The sequence below is a fragment of the Columba livia genome, chromosome 1 (assembly GCF_036013475.1).
Source record: "Columba livia isolate bColLiv1 breed racing homer chromosome 1, bColLiv1.pat.W.v2, whole genome shotgun sequence".
Lineage (NCBI taxonomy): Eukaryota > Metazoa > Chordata > Aves > Columbiformes > Columbidae > Columba > Columba livia.
The window spans coordinates 118,434,914-118,455,340 of record NC_088602.1 but is presented as its reverse complement, the minus strand read 5'-3'; the positions used below and the strand labels follow the sequence as shown (position 1 = coordinate 118,455,340).

Genomic DNA, 20,427 nt, shown 5'->3' with positions numbered 1-20,427 from the left:
AGCATAAAGGGAAAGATGTGGTCAGTCTTACTCTGTTTTCATCCCTCATGCTTCAAGTAAGGCCACTTTCTTGGTTACACAAAGATATACATAGCCCAAGGAACATTAAAACAACTCTTTCACCACAAAGTTCAAGGTTTCTCTTACTGGACAGCATTATTTTACCCCTGTGCTGTGTTACCTATAATCTTTAGCCCTATTCATCCATTCACAGCCATTCTGTCATGTAACAATATATTAAAAGCCCACAGTAAATATCCTTGTAAGGTTAAGGAAAGAGTACTAGTGAAACATTATTTGTCTTAATTGGATCTTTTTTAGTTTATCACACATTGTTAGAAAGTGAATGATGACAAAAAGCCTGTTTTCTTGTTTTTTAATTTAGTATCCAGTTTCAGTCCCCCCAGGCTTCTTTATTGCAACTCGTTATGAAGATATTTATTTCTTTCGGAAGCTGGAGAACAAGAAAGGAATTGACAAGGCGAGAGTCAGACATGTTGTGGTTGGCATGACCAGACGATCAAACTGCATTGAGCAAAACTGGCTGTCACTCACCGTCTTGTAGGAAGATCAAATCAACCAACCTGTGATAACTGTGGGGCGACAGGGAAGCCAGCAGGGCGCTGAGTGTGCAGCACCCAACAGCAGCATGCCTGGAACTTGAGACGAAGGACTGAGGTGTTAAGAGTAGGAGAAGAATCCTGCTCTGGCAACAGATGCCCATTCCAAACCAAGATGTTTGGGGAAGGTCAGAAAGGTTGTATTGCAAGGCAGATTGCATTTCAGGTTCAGCAAAATAGGCCATACTTTTAAGTAAGGAATGGTATCTTTTTCACAAGGGGTTGCACTCACATTCATTGCCTTGTTCACAGCCTTGTTTGAGGTGGCTGTAGCACATCATTAAGATGACTGACTGCCACAGGGAGAGCTGACATAGAGCTCCAGTTCTTCTGAACCTGCTTAAGGAACATAATTCAGAAATCAGTGTTCCAGTCTCCACTTTGGAAAAAGTTGAAGATTTCCCTTTTTTTCTTCAAATGGAGCCCAGAGTCCATCATCACTTAACAAGCATATTATATTTGGTATTTTGAATATTCTGTGGTTTTTGGTCTTATCTTCTTCAGGCAGTGAAGTATTAAGTCAATCCCATTGTTAGATTAATATTGTTTTGGCACTATTGTCACTAGTCTGGTTTCAAACCTAGGAGTTGTTTGCATACCTGTATGCAGTATAGTTCACAGGTTGCAATATATGAAGAATCTACATGCAATTGAGCATTTAGTTGCAATACATTGTGAAAGGTAATTACACTGGCAGCTATAAATTACCTCCTTTTCACCATCTGAATGGAAAAGAGTTTTGTACTGCCACGTTTGAGGAGATACAATCATTTGTAAAGCGATGTGGTCAAGAACCCCCTAAGACCTGTTTTAACCTTTTCAGTCATGAATTAGCCCCAGGTGAAAGGGAAAGTCAGCTTCCATCCAGACTGAACTAGGAGCATTCAGGTATAGTGTTACATTTATTCTATATCTGAATTCTCTCCAGTGAAAGCTACGGCAAAATTCTTTCCTGGGTGAAGGGCTGGATGACAGCCATGGAGCTGTTCACGTATTCTGGCAGCTTATTATTAGCTGGATAAACAGAGGGGAAGGTACATGCTCAGAGCTTCCTTCCAAAGCTAAAGATACACACTATGAATGGATCTGACTCAAGGGACTCTGGCTAAACAGATTACCACTTCAGAGATCTGAACATATACAATAGCAGTGCAACATTTATGCAGCCTTAATACAAAAGTATTCAAGGGAGACAAAGATGAGGATCACTAATAGTTTGAGTAATGTGGAAGAAATAGAAACTTGAAAAATACCTGAAAAAACCTTAAGCATTTGCCTACAAAAATGCAATTTCCTGTTCAGAAGCATACACTGACAGATCTAAAGTCTTAATAGATTATAGGGAATATGTGTATATTAATAACAATGTAATATATATTAGTAATTAATAATTATATATTAATAATAATATACATAAGATGTATTCAGTCATACAAAAACCTTTAGTTGCTGGGGTCCAGTCCTCAACCCAGTAACATGTGAACCAAGATGACAGAAAGCCTGTTTGGTCTTTGGAGACAGTTTAAATAAGAGACAATGAGCGAGCCCAATGGCAACAGTGTGCAACCCCACAGAATCCCTGAGCCTGAGATGCTGCAGAAATTAGAGTAGCTCCTGGGTTAATTGTGGAGAGAGAACTTTCCTGCCTCCACAACAGTCAGCTAAAAGCTTGTGCAACTGGAGTAAGGCAGAAAAGAACAGTGAAGATAACTAAGGCAAAGTAGCATTGTTACCAGTATAGAAAAAAAGATGAAACAGCATGACTAATTTAGTACTAGAGATATTTCAGATTTTTACGGTGGAAAAAAGGCACTACTAGTACAATCAAACAGTTCAGGTATATCTATCTATCTATAAATATAGATCTGTATAAAAGAAGCCAAGCAGCTAACAATGCTGAGTGGAACACAGCTACTACGAGGACAAGAGAAGACAAAGAAGAAATTACATAAATATATCAGAAGACAAATGAAAATAGCAGTTCTTTGCTAGACTAAGAAAACAACCGAACAATACAAAGAACCCTGGAATGCTGGGTTCTCTTTTTCCCTTCAATCTTCACAAAAGATTGTGACTAAACTATCACCATTATTTAATATTATCAAGAGTTATTTCTTGACCATATAGTCTATACCTGGCCTTCCATTTACTGAAAGATGCTGGAACTAGATATGCCCCATTATTTGCATAAATATAGGGCTTTTGATAATTAATTGATTCCTAACGCCTTAGATCAAAGCTCCACAGTCAGACTGAACTTCTAACAAATCTGATTCAATTTCTGCAAAACATGTTGCATAATAGTAGATGCAAGTGACATTGCACTTCAGTAAACAAAATACTCATTGATTAGGTGCATTATATACATTAGTCTGCAGATCTTTAATTTACTGCTGCAGACCAGTGGTAGTCTGTGGATCATTGTTCTAACAGCAGTTCTCAAGGCACCGAATGAAAAATGAGTGGAAAGATTAGAAGGCAATGTTCATCTCAGTCAGACTTGATTTTATGACCTACAAAGTGAGAAAACACAACTTAGGCCGGCTTGGTAGCTTTCAGCTTAACACTATATATAGCAGCATCCAATGTTGACATAGTCTAAACAAATGAATGAAGAATTATAGTGCTTCTCTTCGGAAAGAATTCTAAAACTCCCTCTCAAGTCTTCAAAGACCCTTGCAGAGGAAAACCTCTTTATAGCAATGGACTAAAGTCTCAGCTGTCCAAGTGTGTTATTTTACATTATTATGAACAATAAATAAAACATTCCCGTTTCAGGAGACTACAGTACATAGCAAGATTTACTGACCTTGAATTTTAGTACAGCAGGTACTATAAAACATGAAATGTCTAGAGAATGGAAAAATACAAGAATAAATTTGAAGTAGCAAAGAAAATTCTGCTTTTTATCCATCTAAGTGCCTAAGCAATCAAGAACATTAACATCTATTGACAAGGTAGCCCACTTGGGGGTGGCAAAGAAACCCACTGATACTGATTCTTCAATATTAAAATAAAATCAATATCTGTGAATTCAATTTCCCAAACCTCCTGACTCTATCCTGAAATAAGGTTGCACAAGACGGAAACCTATCCACCCTTACACTGATGCATAAGGAATGGGATTTAATGGGATCCCAAATAATCAGTTTTCTCAGTTATTCAGACACTTATCTAACTTGCTTCTTGCTAGTGACTTCCCATTTCTAACTGCTCTGTATGAGATGCGAACAAGAGGACAATGCACTTGTGAGCTGAACAGAATAATGAAGTATTACTATCCATCCCTAACTCCCCTTTGGATGAGCCACCCCTTTTCAGTAGTACACTGACAAAACTCAAGTGAGACAAAGTTTACAATGTCTAGATCACAGAAGGAATCAAGTTACTACGCTCTCACCCCACTACCAGCTACCTAAACTGATTGCTCTATAGTTATTGATAGTGTTTTGAGGATGGTGTGCTACAAGTATGAACTGCTACCTGTTGTAACTGTGTAGTTAAGAAATACAAATTCACAGGGAGAAACTGATCCTTTGGCCTTGGAAGGAAGTCCTGGTGAACCTGGGTCTAGATGCATATCTTTTTCTCTTGGAAGACGCAATGCCTGCCCTGTAGAACACACAGACAAAAAAAAACTGGAAGTCTTGCATGTACATGCCTTCTGTAATGATTGCTTATGTTTGCCAGTACTCTTGGATTACAGCAATGCCTGGAGGTTCTTTCCACAGTTGCTGGAAGAATCCAGAATTTTTAGGAGGCAAGACGGTGAATAAAAAGACATCAGTTAGATGTGAGATATATGTCATATGGGTAGCCCATGAAGAATGGGCCGATCAGATTCTCTGCACATTACCAAAAGAATGCCATGTATGTACATCATGCCATGGGCTGTTATCAGATTATAACGAAGATAAGATACATGTCACCTTGCTATGGTTACACTACCTGGACTCCAAAGACATTGCATAGGCCTTTTGACACTGCTCACTGCTTCTGTCAGACCAGCTTCAGCAAGCATCAACACTAGACACTATAAAACTGAAGCCTGGCAGCTAACGGATGGCTTATATTCCTTTCAGAACAATTCTCATATTCTCTGCCATCTTCAGAAAACATTATCAGTTTACATTTATTTTTTGTATAGCATAAACAGAGTTTTAACAGAAACAGGTTGTTGGAATGGTGCTATACAGATGGAACCAATTTACCATTCATGATCTTCAGATGACCTTATTTACCAAATCATGAAAAGCAGGTAGCCCCAAGCTAAGGCTGCTATTTAACAGAGAAAGACATAAGTAAAATATCCTGCATGGATTATACAAATTCAATTCACACTTGCTCTAATAAGATGCTGGGACTTCACATTTTTAGATGAACACAGTTTATCCACAGAGGAAGCTACAGTCTACAACATTCACATTTGTAACTTTACCAAGGTAAGCCTCTGAATAGCAAAATACGTTGAGATGAAGAATTAGTTCAGGCTGATTCAGAATACCACTAAGATTTTCTTGTGGGAGAGAGCAGGTTTTATAATGGAGTCTAATGTTATGCAACTTTTCAAAGTCACACAGGCCATTTTGGATATTTAGTAATTTCTAGATTGGTATTATTTACCTTGTTTCACCTTAATTTAGAAGTTGACAGAGTAATCTGGTATGAAGAACATGAATGACAATGTTTTATAACTGCCCAGCAACTAATTTAAATGTTGGACTAGCTGTTCAGTACTTCATCATTTTGACATGAACTGAATTTTCAATTAATCCTTTCAAAAACACATATCTTGGAATTTCTTCATTTCCAAAACTAGAATGATGGGTGTATGAAAGTACAACCACTACTTTAATTCCACCATCACAAGCTAACATGACATGCAATTTAGTCCCTGAAATCACAAGACAGTAATTCTGAGTCAGTGACAGCTGCAGGACAGCTTCTTGCTTATACACTTGAGATTTCCCTCCCTGAAGATCTGAAAGCAAACCCAACAAATAGGGAAGCTTAAGATACAGACCTTGTTGTACAAGTCAGTCAGTAAGACTGCAAACACTAATTCACCAACTGACAATGGCATTCCTGGCAGAACCCCTACAGAGACTTACTCTTGAACTGACTATCTTGTTATTGGTGAATCAGTATAAAATCATTGCTGGTATAGGAAATGGAGAGGCAACAGGAAACAGCACTGGTTTCTACAGAGCTAAAGGTCAATAATAATAATAAAAAAATAAAAAAATCACACTTCCAAACTTGCAAGCAGAGTACGGACAGACAAATCACAGAAAGAATGCAGAGCCCAGAAGTTGGTCACTGGCAACAAACTGAACTTTAGCTTCCAGTATGACAACTGAAGGGCCCATCACTGCACATGAGTTAATAAGACTTAAGTAATGAGACAACTTGCAGAGGTGCAATGATACAAATACATTGCTGGAACAGCAACAGTACTCTTGGTCCCTTCCAACTCAGGACATTCTATGATAAGAAATTTTTTACACTGAGGGTGGTGAGACAGTGGCCCAGGTTGCCCAGAGAGGTGGTAGATGCCTCATCCCTGGAGACATCCCAGGCCAGGCTGGATGGGGCTCTGAGCAACCTGATCTGGTTGAAGATGAACCTGCTCATTGCAGGGGGTTGGACTGGATGGCCTTTGAAGGTCCCTTCCAACCCAAACTATTCTAGGATTCTATGACTAGCAATTTCCTCCACTCTCCATCACTGGAAGTCTTTTTTTTTTTTTTTTTTTTTTTCAAACATTCTAGAAGATACTTCTAAAATATTTAGCTTACATTTGTTACTTGATAAATAAGCATATAGTCAAAATTTTACAAGGTATTCCTTAGCATGTTAGCAGCAAGTAACAGAATAAAATTAGTGATTTTTTTTGTTTAAAATCTTAAGTTACAACAAAAGGCTTTTAAGAAGTATTTGCTGTAAATGGTGACTATTCATAAAGACTATTAGTAGACAGAAGGAAGAAAAATCTAGCTCATCAAGTGCTTTCAGCATTACCCAATTTCAAATAGTTTCTTTATTTCTTAGTCGATGAAGTATACCACAAGGATGAGGATTACATACGATATATCAGTGATGATCATATCTAGTAGAAATATTTACGAACTCTAGAATATTAACTGTTTATCAATACAAATCTAGCTTTTGAAGACATAAAACTATTTAGAAACTGTTCTCCTGGTTCTGCTTAATTCTAAAAACAGATCAGGTCAAGTCATTTCATAAGCTCTACAAGCCTTGTTTTGTCCAGATAACATAAAGAAGGCCCAGTTGAACCTTGTTCATTGTGGGCACATTTACAACTCAATCTTATAGATATTTTGCGATGTTTCCCTCATCACCTACTCATAAGGTCTTTCCCCACATCTTCCTTGCATATGGATTTCTACAAGTGTTGTAAAAGTCCTCCTGTAGTCTTCTAGCTCGTCTCATTTGTTGCCTGAAATCAGCCAGTTTCTAGTAAGATCTGCATAGAACAAATAGGTAAAGCTAGTTCCGTATGAAACGAAATTAAGCAGCATGCACAAAGTTATTTAAGCAAATAAGCCAAAAGCCCTGAGAGCCCATTATCACTGCAAGAACCCATGGTCGGCCAAAGAATGGTACATGGGTGGCTCTTACGGTTTCTAGCGACTTATTATTTTTATATAGAATAGCAATTGCTATGCAAAAGGAGCACATTTAACGTGAAGTACCAGAACACATCTCTTGATCAATGGCTAGCTTTCTACAGACCCATTTTAAGTTATATCTATTGTTTGCAGAATACAAACTAATCTTATCTACCAAGACATCTGTACAATCTGGCTAACTTGAAGATGAGAACACCACGCTAATCCAACCCAGTATGAGGGAGCTGTTTAAATATTATGCCACAGTTAGAACATGAAATTTAGTAACCATTTCTTGTGGATTGCTGTAAACAACAAGCACACATAACTGATACCTTCTCGAAGCAATGCAACTACTTAAATTGCCTAACTTCCAATTTTTCAAGACAATTGTGTGTGTAAAGCATCTAAATTTGCAAGACTCAGCTATCTAATTTTTCCTCATAACACTGCTTGCTGGAAAATTCTGTGCAGTCATTGACTAGGTCTACCATTGAATAAACTAGTTCTCTGGATGAACTGCATTAATCGTTTTGTAATGAAGTAAGCCCATACGTACTTTTGCCTTCAAGCTTATTTCTTGCTGACAGAATAAGTGTAGGGCATATGGAGAGGTTCCCAAAAATGTAAGATGAGTTCCCAAGCATCACGAAGGAAAAAAAGGAAAGCTATCTCCTCCGTATCAATATCTAATTTCCTCCCAGACTGACCACCTGTTAAAAGAATGAACTGTTCAAATGACTTATGTAAAGCTATAATTAAACTTAAATGTTTTGAAAGACTGGGCAGAAAGAAGCAACTCAAAGAAAGTAATGATCTCATACAGCTATGAACTTTTTTTTGTTTGTTTGCTTTTACATGACAGTCACTCACACAGGAGACACTGCCTGTGATAAATAAATTTCATCCAAATATTTGAGTTTGTCCTGTGTCAGGATTCAGGTGAATTTTAAATTTGAAGAAAGCAATGTATAATTCTGAACTCAATTTTTCAGCACTAGAAATGCCCAAAACTCTTAAGACTGGATGCAGCATGTAAGAAAGATTTATGGGTTTCCAGAAGGACAGAGATATCTTTCAAGTGCAACTACCACTCTGAAAGAGGACAAAAGATCACTATTTCTTGTAACAAAGCACAATGTGTAAACAGAATTAATACTACTACAAATAAATGTGTGAAATTTAGGTCCCAGGGAACAACATGCAGTTAGAATAAGGAGCACTGCTGAAAATCTACAACAGTGAATAACTTACAGTTTCTCATACATAAAATGAATACCTGGTTCTCTAATCAGGATAATGATTCTTCTATTCCAAGCTATTCAGTACAGCAAAGCTTAAGAATAACACAACATACTACCAGTGCTGCTTATGCTGACTACTATTATTTCACCACACTTGAAACTAATAATGATTTTCTAGGAACACCTATAGCTGTACTCTTCCAGACATTAATGTGAAGTTCTGGCTGTCCTTCCTTTGTTGGCACCATAGAAGGTCCTTTATTGTGAACACATTAGTGCTGACATCTGTCATAGTGCCCTGTTATCATCACAAAAGTACATCAGTTTGATAACAGGTTATTTACAGTTTGCCTTTTAAGTCACGGGCTTGAGTTGGAAGCCAAGTCCACCGTCCTCCCCACTTAATGATGGGACACGGCACTGTTAACACAAGCTTTGCATAATATGGAGTTAGGGAGCGTATGTGCTAGACCACACTCAGTTCTGTGCACTGCAATGCTAATACAGCTTACAAAGCCCAGAGTTAGTAGCTGACATTGCTACTAGTATTAAGGTATAGTAAATAGCAACTCAGATGCAGACAACACATAAGACTAGACAGCTGAAATTTCAAGGCTGACATCAAAGCTTAGTAACTACTTAAGTGAAAAGCTGGCGGGATTCATACACTGTAATTCCTCTTTTCTGATGTTTTATGACACAGAGCACACCTGCAGAACACAGAGACAGCCCACCACTAGTCTAAGAGGTATAGGTGTAAGCCCAGCTACCCTTTCATTCAGGTCCTCAGAACTAATTTGTTTCAAAAAGCAACTGTTATTATGCTCAAACTTCTGTCAATGTTAAAGGTTTCATTCTAGTCTCCCAACTAAAATGGGTTCTAGTAGTATCACTCCATTTGAATCAACTAACTTCTAACAATAACTTGGCAAGAGTGGTAATGATGAAAAAAGCTGTGCAGCAATACAGTAAAGTAGTACAAAAACTATGAATTACAGAAATACGGGACAATGAGCTTTAATAATTGACACAAGATAACAAGCAGGAACAGTATGCTTATCAAGCAAAGGATATACAGAAACCAGTCTGAGAAGTACCTTTATCTCAAAGGTTGACCCTGCAGAGAAACGGAAAATAACTTTGAAGTATTTCAGATCATATCACATTCTCCCTGCACCACCACCCCCTAAAATGCCCAAAGGGAATTCTGTGAATTGTTTCCCCAGATGCCTTGCCCACCAGCTGGTTAGGATTAAACATCTTGCCTGCGGCATCTTTTAGGCCTTGAGGCCTGGCATTTTTGACAATATGATGAACAGTGTGCAATTGTGTACACCCCATATGTTTAAGATAATCTAGAGTGCCAGAAATGCTGTTAAATCCATGTACAGTAGTGATAAGGGATAGAAGAAAGCTATGACAAGTTTGAAAGTCAAAAGTCACAGCTCTAGAATTTCTTTACAAGAGTATACTCTCAAAATATTCAAGACTTAAACGTTGAGACTTTTCTATGCCTTTGATTTTCTGTTGTTTTAAGACATTCTCTATATACAAATCACAAGCCTACTTGCAGAATACTGAGCACTAGCAAGCACTTCACACCACGTAAAGAAGATGACCAGAACTTTGCAATTACAGTGTTGGTACAATAGACGCAGCCAGAGACCAACCTCACTCTGAATGACACTATGCAAGTGAAGGGGAACTACCACCCTAAAGAAAACAAAACAAGCCCATACCCTAAACAAACACACTTTTGTTTTCACTTGCAGTAACATACACCACAAGAGGAATTTTCTTGGTAAAGTTCTGTCTAGATTTCAAAATGTATGTGTGGATTAATCCAACAGTTTATTCTGAATTAGCGTTTTTTCCAGAACACGGCTTTAAGTGCCTTGTTCAGATGAACAAACTCCCCTTTGAAGCACCTCAGGTTTTGTTTCATCTTTAACATAAAGACCATGTAGGTGCTTTCACTGTCTGAGAAAGTACTTTGGACTTACTAATCACTGGAGGGCTTCAACCATCTTGAAAGACAGCACATCTCCTCTGACAAGACATTAATGTTTCAGCAAAAATGCACAGCAACTTCTGAATTTTGGATAAAAATAACCCTCAAACTTCCATTACAAGCTAACCTCTGAAAAAAAAGAAAATATCTCCTTGAATACAATAGCTGTCAGCTACAGTACTTTTAATACTGTTTAAGAGTTGCCATCAGAACACCAACGTGTTTTGTTCATATGCTACTGTTTAAGGTGCTAAAAGATTAAATATCTAATTAGTTTCAAGACAAGTCTTCCAAGAATGCTTCCATTCTGCAAAACATGTTTTTCTAACAAGTACGGAAACCTACACATTCATACTTAGTACCTAATAATAACAGAAAACTGTCATCATCAGGTTATCAGCATTATTGTTTGGTGTCCTTCAAAAAAAGTTGCATTTTAAGAAACAGGAAAAGGTGTACAGCAACCTTACCCATAATCAAATGTATTGATTCAGCTCAGTGATACCGAAAATGTATCCTGCCAAAATGAGTTTACTGCCTGTACATTGCATTAGGAGAATTCCTGTATACAGTAAGAAAGAGTTTAATAAGAAGATGCCTAAATTGAGTTATATAGTCCTGAAAGAAGTAATTCTCCAGCTCTTTATAGCTGAATGTAAAAGCTCTTTCCTAATATCACCCTCAGGCACCCAAGGTTAAGCATGTTAACTTTCAGCATTTTCTAGAACTGCTACATAGAATTTAAATCTGTATTATTTGACCTACAGTACAAGCTTTATTTTTTAAAAAACTATCTGAAAAATATTATTCCACTTATATAAATGAGACAAGGACCTCAAACTTGTTTAAATGAGGCAGGTAAAACCATTGCGGCTTGATTTGTGAACCATGATTAAGTACACAAAACCAGATGCATTACTTTTGACACTGCAGCAGTTAGTTTATGGATATATGAGAAGGAAAAGGGTTATATTTTGCTTTCTGTGAGAAAATACACAGTCGTGGCAGAACATGCAATTATGCAACTTTGGTGGTATTTTAAGGGCTGATGCCTGCTCCTTAAAGATTAAGAAACTTTTGGATGAAGCTTCAGCTCAGCTGAATAATAAAGTCACAAATAAGTTTCTTATTGCTTGGAAACTTCTCCCTGCCCAACTTCTGAAAAAACAAAACAACCCCCAAAAAAACAACAACAAAAAACAACACAACAAAGCCAACAACCTGGCCCTCTAGGTTCTCTCTCAGCACTACACAAGGAATTCCAGTTAAGTACAGAATGTAACACTTCATTAATCTCTCCGAGTTCTTTATGGGATCTAGTTAAAGACATCAACCAAGACACACAAATTATACTACACGAGTTAGCGATCAAATACATCAAGTAACAGTGGCTTTTAATGGAAACTCTTCCATTGCTTGTTTTTATCCAATACAAGAATAAGCTGTGCATCTGCTAACTTTCTGCATTTTGCTAGAACAGGAAACAAAATGGTGTGAACATAAAGAAAAAAAAATAAAACAATTGTCATGCCCTGCTGTCTGGCTAGTGATTACACATAAAACATAAGTCCCTATTAATTTAAAATCAATCTAGACAAACTTTAGATTGGAAGTGTGCTGTCTCAACATTAAAAAGTTGGTACTCCAAGTTGTCAAGCTAGATTTGAATATTAATATTTATGAAATCAATGCAACATTTCAGATAAAATGTTTTAGTGCAAAACCATAGTCACATTGTTACTCTTGTGGGTGGAAAGGTAAATATATACATTCAATACACACCAATAACAGAAAAGAAGTAACCAATACTCATAAACATCTTCAGCTCTAACCTCTACCATTACAAACCTGAGAAGGCTTCCCTGGGACACTGGGAGGTTTGCCCAGTGTATTGAGTTAGACACCCAAGTATGTAGAGTGATTTGGAGTGATGACCACTTACAACTTAGCACTGTTATCAAATGATATGAATTTATAGTCCTATAGCAGAAACAGCACGCACCTTAACAACTCCTTTAACATAAGGCAGCTCATACACACGATGCTTAGTTTTGTCTGTCACCACATCATTTTTCTATCCAGTTTTGTTTTTACAATTTCTGAAAAGGGCTAGAAATTATGTTGAACTGAACTGAATGCTAAGAAAAAAATCTCAGGTTGGGGGCAGGGGTGTCATTCTTGCATGAAAGGCATTGTCTATTATAAACCAAGACCTTCTTAGAAAGAAAGCATTGAGCGTACCATGCAGTACCAAAACAATCACTTAGTTAATATGCATATTCTTTGAGTCTTGTACTAACAATAGTGCCTGGTATCAGTAGACAAAAGAATACTTGCAGTCAAGGCAGTATGTTATAAAAATAGCACTGCAAACAAACACAGGGACTTACGTTTATCCACAATTAGATTGCATTTAACAGTGGAAGGGCCTGTCACTGAAAGCATGGCATCTGAAGCATCAACATCTGGATTGGGTTACCTCTGACAAAACTAAGGTAAACAAGAGGTATCCAGCAACTGTGGTCTATTTAGTAAACTAAATAGCCTTTGTAAACTATGATAGCTAATAAAATGCTAGATTTTTCTTTTAAGTGTGATATGTACTTCACGAATGACACGGGGTTAGTCATGGCTATCTGACCTATCTAGCCAAGTTTCAGCTTTTACAATTATTTCTTTCATTCTCCAACTCTGGAGGGCTCAGTGAACACAAAGACATTATTATAAAAATTTGGTTTTCAATAATGTTATTTCTAGCTTTTCTACCACTTCTAGTTTGTTCATGCCTGTTAAAAACCACAAAAATGCAGATACTAGCCCTAACCTTATTGCATAGGAAAGGCAATACTTCAGAAAGCAAGAATCACTTGTTTTGACTTTTCACCCAGTGAAGCAAACATAACATGCAAATTAGTTGCAACACAGATCAGTCTAACATGATGTTTGAAACAACAGCTCAAAACATGGGTAGATATACCAAATCTAATCAGCTGTACTGGCTATGGAATTTTTAAGATGCCCCTGCAGTTTCAAAGAACAAGGGCAATATTGCTCTTGACAAAAAATTATTGCAACTAGAAAACAATTCATTTTTCATTTTATGTCAGGCATGAGTGGTTTATAAAAAGCAACAGAGCTGCAAGAAGCCAAGACATGCTTCTGGAAGTTTAAGCCACCTAGCCATTAGTGCTAATGACACAAAACCAGGGACATTTTGTGTTCAGTGCCACTGTTTCACTTCACTCCTGACACCTCCTGTGGTGAAATTACTTACTTGAATAATTTGCTGATACCACAAACACAAAATTCACTTCTATTTAAACAAATAGCTCTAATGAGTAAAAAACAAACTTACTACTCTGGTTCCTGAGGACCGACGCGTTGCTCTAACATTAGAAACGTTCCTTGGGGTGGCTGGAGTTGCCAATGGAAGAGTAGTAGAAAGCTGAGGAGGATTGAGAGACATCAAAGACAACCCAGTATCTCCTAATACGCATTGCTTGGAATTGGAATTTTTATTAGCAAATCTCTCATTTTTACCATTGCCTGAATCTCCATTACTAATCACAGCTTTCTCCTCATTCTTGATTCTTCTCAAGCAGTCCTTTAGTGCCAGCTGAGTTGCAGGCTGGCTTAACCAGCACAGGAAGAGTTCATCCACCTTCATTTTCAGTACAGGTTGCAGGACTTTCCCAGGTGACATTTTCTACCAGTTTCCCTTTTTGTTGGATCAAATTCAAAATAAAAGTTTGACAATCATCTACTTATTCCACTTGACTTTCAGTGTTTCACAAACTTCAGGATTCCTGTTAAGAAAAATACTATTATTTAACGTTACAGTTTTAACGAAGTTTTGATATTTACTCCCTCAACATACCAACAGGTGTTGCGATATACACACAACTACAACAACATTTTGGAAGTATAAGCCGTTAATATGTCAGAGTAAAACCAAGAGGATAATTTCTTTAAAGTCATACTGTGCAAATGATGTAGACTGCAGAGAAAGAAACTGCACTCAGGCTCTCTGAAAGAGGAACATCTAAGAAATGTTTTCCAAGAACATGTATTAAAATACACATTCATCTTAACAAATAGCCCCCAAAAATGCTTATGATTGAACTTGCTAAGAACTAAGTGTCTAAGCAGTTTATGTAAAGTCAAGGTGATAGCACAATTAAGATTTTTAGAAGTGAATCTTTCAGTCGAGAGATTTAGAGCTAAGACCAAACGGCTCAAATTTCATTCTGACGTCTGCGCTTGCAATTTGAAATCTTCCTTTGCATATTGCAGCACAAGATGCATTCTCATGTGAGTGATGCCCAGCTGAATTCCTAAAGGTCCTTCCTCAGGATTTGATTTGCCTGCCCACTTGGTACTGCACAGTCATTTGATATTTTAAGAACTGATCTGTTTGGCATTCACTTTTACTTTTTTTTTTTTTTTTTTTTAAGCCAACGTGAAACCCAACATGACTCAAGAACTGAAATAGTACAATTCCAGGTTCAGTTGCTCACCTGAAGCAAACAGAATATATATATATATTTTAGAGAGCCAGAGGACTGGAACTAAACCACAGAATCGTTTCAGCTGGAAAAGACCCTCAGGATAATCAAGTCCAACCATAACCTAATCTAACTCTAGTACTAAACCATGTCCCTAATGAACCTTGTCTAAATATCTTTTAAACCCCTCCAGGGATGGTGACTCCACCACATCCCTGGGCAGCCTGTTCCAATGCCTGACAACCCTTCCCATGAAGAATTTGTTTTCTAATATCCAATCTAAGCCTCCTCTGGTACAACCTGAGGCCATTTCCTCTTGTCCTGTCACTTACTATTTGGGAGAAGAGACCAACACCCACCATGCTACAACCTCCTTTCAGGTAGTTGCAGACAGCAATAAGTTGTAGACAGCGATAAATACTGAGAACAGAACCCAAGTTACTATTGCCATCACCACAATCATATCTGGTATAGTACAATCTGATCTCAGCTTAACTAAACCCTGTGCTTCCTCCTGTTTGGTTAGTGTTTTTTTTTTTTTTTTTTCTAAGACTTTACCATTATTTGATCCATGTGTAGAAGGCAGCAAAGATATGCAACTACATTGCTGAAGAAGTTTAAATTAAACACTCAAAACCAGGAATGAATAACATCTAGCAATTGAATGTACTATTGAAATCGAAGCCCAGCCTTCATCCCATAGCAGAACTATAAGTCTTACAATACTGCACCAGCTAAATTCTTTAAGCCTTTATGTCTAATAGCAGCTATTGCGTTGCCAAAAGCGAAGGCCGTTTAAAAGCGGCGGGCTCAGGGCCGGCCGAGCCGCAGCACAGGCGCCGGGTGGCAGCCGCGGGGGCCGCCCCGAGGAGCGGGCAGCTCTGTGGAAAGGCCAGCCCGGAACGGGCAGGCCGAGGCGGGATGACGGCGGCACCGCCCCAGGAGCGGAACGAACCACCACCGTCGACACCACACACCTGCTGGCACTTGCTCCCCGAGGAGACGGCTGCGGGCGGGCAGGGGGGCAGATGCCGCCCCTCTCTCCTCAGCAGCTCAGAGACGAAGCGGCTTCGCGCCGCGTCAGCGACCCCGAGGGGAACACGAAGGGAACGCGCGGAGAGGAGCCGCAACCACCCACCTGCCCCGCGCCGCCCCTCCCGCCGCTGCCTTCAAACCCGCGCCTCCTTCCGGTCCGCCCCAACCCGCCCCGCCCGCCCACATCTCGCGAGAGTTCCGCCCGCCCTCCCCCGCGGCGGAGACGCGGCGGCCGGTCACCATGGTAGCGAAAGGGGGAGGGGCTAGCTTTTGCCCACACTTCATCCCCCTCATTCCCAGCAGCCCTTGCGGCGCTGCTGCTTTTAATGTGGGGCGCGGGGTCGGGTGTTCGCGCCCGGCGTGGCCGCGCAGGGGCGGTGGCCTCAGCGTCCGTCTCCAGTGCCGCTTGGGAGTTGCTGGATCGGCCTCTGCTTCGTCGCTAGAGCTCCTCTCGGAGCCGAGGCTGCAGCGTCGTGGGACAGGGTGGGGAGAGCGAGGGGCTCGGGCTGGGCGGTTGGGTCTCCCGCCCCAAAAGCTGTGGGTTTTGTGTGCTGTGTGGCTGCAGAGGTCCCGCGGTGGCCCCTGCGCCCGGCGCTGTCACCTGCGCTGAACGGGGTAGCTTTGATACAGCCTCAGTTCCCAGGCTGCTTTTCCTTCAGTGGCTTTCTGAGAAGAGCTGACGAATTACGTGATCTTACCTTTGCTTGTTCCCACTGCTAAATCACATTAGAGGAGAACGTAAGATTGTAGAATCATTCAGGATCGAAGAGGCTGCTAAAATCAAGTCTGTCAACTGAACACTGCCAAGTCCACCACTAAACCGTATCCCTAAGCACCACATCTACAGGTTTTTTAATTGCCTCCAGGGATGGTGATTCGACCACTTCCTGGGTAAGGCTACAGCGTATTGTAGGTAAAGGCAAAAATCTGACAAAAACACCTCTTTGCTACACAAAATTAGTGTGTTATTAGAACTAAGAAAGGTGTGAAAGGAACAGGAGGAAAGAGACATATATGTAGAAGTATGTGAGAACCTTTGAATCCCACAGCTGTATAGTATAATTTCATAAATAATAATAAAATAATAAAGTTTAATATAATCTTTTTCTGTTGTACTGCTACACAAACATTTGTTGTAGTTGTCACTGCTCTTACAGGCTTACAAATGAGGGGGAAGTGGAGGCAGCAGCAAATAAAAAGATAGCCCACTTATTTAGAGAGCAAAGTGTGTCAATCTGTTTAGAGACCCTTTTTGCACCCGGTAACATACACTGGGAACTTGTCATTGCCAGCATTCACAGGCACTTCTGCGAAGCTCTCCGGGTGCAGTTGTCAAAGGGGTATTACATGGAAGAGCCTTGCCTCATATAATTCTTTTCCTTGGTATTTTGTACATCAGCGAGTTGTCTGTGGGTTTACATCAGATCCCTCTTTCCACTACATTGTCTTTTCCTTGTGTAGCTAGACTTTGCTTTTGTTTGTTTTACGTTCTTCCTTTACTGTGGGAGGTGATCCAGATTTATGATGGGCTATTATCCCAACTACTACTGTGGAACAGGTTGTGCCAGAGTTGACACCATTTGCTGTTACGGTGGCTTGAAGGGAAGGCCTAAAAATGCAGACAATACTGAAAAAAAGTTAAGTGAAGGAATGGGCTTACTTTCTTATTTCTGAGGTCTTGGAGATCTGAGGACACAAAGGTAAGGAAGGGCTGAGGCGAAGCAAAAGACTAACTGCCGTAATGGGGATCTGGTGCAGTTCCACACAATTGTATCTTGATAATATTCAAAATTGTCTTCTGGCAAAACCCAGTATTAGTCTTCTAAGTATATCAGAGGGCTTTGACTTACTGGTATAGGCACTGAAATATATTTTCACAAGTCTTAAAATTAGATTCTGCATTCAAGAAAACCTGTAGAGTATTAAAAGTTCTTGAGGGAATCTCCACTTTTTGAAGCAGAGTAGTACTCTGTTTTCTGCCCATTGGATAGTGAAGTTTAGAAAGTATGTTTCTTAGAAAACTAAAGTGGACAAAATGGCATTATTTTAAACTAGAGTAAAGCATTCAATGTGACAGCAGAAGCAGATGTCACAGTATGGATAAATTTGTAAATATTATGGAAGTAGCTTTAAAGCAGGAGAAAAGGAAATGAAACCTCTGTGTTATGGATAGCAGCAAGATTTTTGGCGGAGAACTGAAGAGCTGAATTAAGAAGACTGATAGCAGAGCCACAGACATGGAACAAAGAGGACTTTTAAAACCTTTTGAATGCCTTTGAAGCATTCCTTAATGATGCTGTAGCCATCTGTTGATTGACATGTTGAAGACAGGTGGCAAGAAAGGGATCAGAGAGTGAGTTGACAGAGTTGTAGAGTTGGATATCATCTGCGTAGAGATGATGCCCTTTGTTGAAACTGGCAATGAGATCTCCCAGAGGAAAGGGAGAAATAAGAAAAAAGAAATGAAAAAAAAACCTCTGAGAAATACACACAGTTGCAGTATTCTCTCATGTGTGCAAGTGAATATTCAAAACAATTCTAACTCTGACTTTATTAGGTTTTGTCATGATTAACACTGGTATGAGAGAGGAATCAATTCTACATGTCTTCTGTTAAACAGAAAGTGCTTTGGACATCATCATCAGGTCATGCTAATATTTGCAATTGACAGGGTTATTTTGAATGTGTCTCTGAATGGATCAGGTCTGCTCAGCAGTGTATCTGCTGCTGGGGATGTGTGTTTGTAGAGATACAAGAGCCCACATCATTCGTACTAATTAATAATAGGAGTTCTTGGGCCTAACTACATGTACAGTGGAGTTAGTACACCCATACTAGTATGTCCATGTAGCACAGTACCTCCCTCCATGTAGCGCGTGTAGGTGCTAACCCTGCTCCAGAATCTGCAGAGCCACACTAGCTTCCAGTTCTTGTTGGCTCTATTGCATACAGATGGTTTCTGATCTTGTTTTACTGGTCTTGATGTACAAGGTGGTGTTAGAAGTACTGCCAATATACACTAGCGGCTAAATATCAAAGTCCTTCTTTGTCTTTATCTGTCACTGTTACAGTGACACAGGACAACCGTGTTCATTGGGAAGATTCCTGTTCTTGATCAGCATTTCTCAACGAGGCCTGGCCGCCTTCTGTAATATGTACAACTTAGATGTCTGGGTTTGAAAGGGGTGTTTCCACTCCCTCTGTATTTGGTGGGAGTACAGCAGCATTTCTAAGGCCTGATTAATATTATCCTGAGGTAAACGTCTTAACCTAAGTCACATGTATCGTGACTTAAAAGTGCCTGTTTCTCCCTCTTAATTAAAAAGAATCTCAATTAGTTTCTGAGGTATACACAACACCATTTTAGAAGTCTAACGTTAGGTAGGATAAATGTGTCACGGTGTTATGTTTACCTGGTTGCACAGGGCTGTGTTAGATGTTGTTTCGTCCTGTCTCAAAAGTAGAGTCATCGTTGCACAGAGTGTGCGGTTGAGGTGGAACATGTGCTTGAGATCAAAGTGCAGTTCACTGCAGCATCTTAATGAGAACTTATCCTAGAGCTTTTCATATGCTTGTCATATATGGAAGAGAACTACAGTGCATCTTTAGGGTGTTGCTTTAGGAGAATACTGCATTTTGATCAGGCTTCTTATAGTGCTTTTGCTGACACATTTTACAATTTTCAAATTTAGGCATCTGAAGCTCGGTTCTAACCTATATATAAGCACTAAAATAACCGTGTCCTGATTTTCTAATGTACTAACTTAGTTGAAAGTAAGTGTGCTGAATATCTCTGACAAGCTGGTCACTTTTATTTAAGTTGCCATAATTGAAAATTTTGACCAGAAGGGCTCATTGAGGTTGCACTGCCAAGGTGATGTTCCTTGTCAACCTGCTTATGGTATGCAATCAGAGAGACTTCAGGGGAGTATAAATGTGGCTTTCCACTTAGTGAAATATAAAGTCTAGCATTCTATCGCTCAAACAAAAATTGCTAGCCCTGGTGCTGTTTTGGGGGGAATGGAGAAGATTTTGGGTGCCTTTTGCAGCCTCACTGAAACTGAAGGGACAGGATAAGACTATGGTAATAACCAGGAGTCCCTTAAACTATGCACCCATATCAGCTAACCATACCACTTTATCCTTTCTTGCAGCACCTCACCAAAAATAGAGCTAGGATGGTGAACTACTGGCCTTCAGAAGTAGCATCATCTGCAGACAAAAAATTGTCAGCAATGCTGGCTTGGTGCACATGTTTGGCAGCCAGGGATGCTCTCACAAGAGCTTGATATTGAGAGTTGAGTCTTGAATTTTCTGTTTGCTACCACTTTGAGGTGGAATACTGCAGTAATATAGGATCTGGTTAATAGTTTGCTG

The 20,427-nt window shown here is 39.4% G+C and overlaps 1 protein-coding gene across 2 annotated transcripts in view; it reads right to left on the bottom strand.

Moving 5' to 3' along the window:
* Positions 1–16,239, bottom strand: part of PPP2R3B (protein phosphatase 2 regulatory subunit B''beta) — a 54,138-nt gene extending 37,899 nt beyond the window's left edge. Inside the window, exons 1-2 of one of the 2 annotated variants that reach the window (XM_021287649.2) lie at positions 15,993–16,239; positions 13,866–14,316 (exon numbers count right to left, since the gene is read on the bottom strand). In XM_021287649.2, the coding sequence (XP_021143324.1) occupies positions 13,866–14,213 (348 nt within the window). In that variant the 5' untranslated portion in view covers positions 14,214–14,316; positions 15,993–16,239. The remainder of the gene's footprint in view (positions 1–13,865; positions 14,317–15,992) is intronic. The other variant, XM_065074862.1, reaches the window with a different exon arrangement.
* Between the last annotated feature and the right edge of the window lie 4,188 nt (positions 16,240–20,427).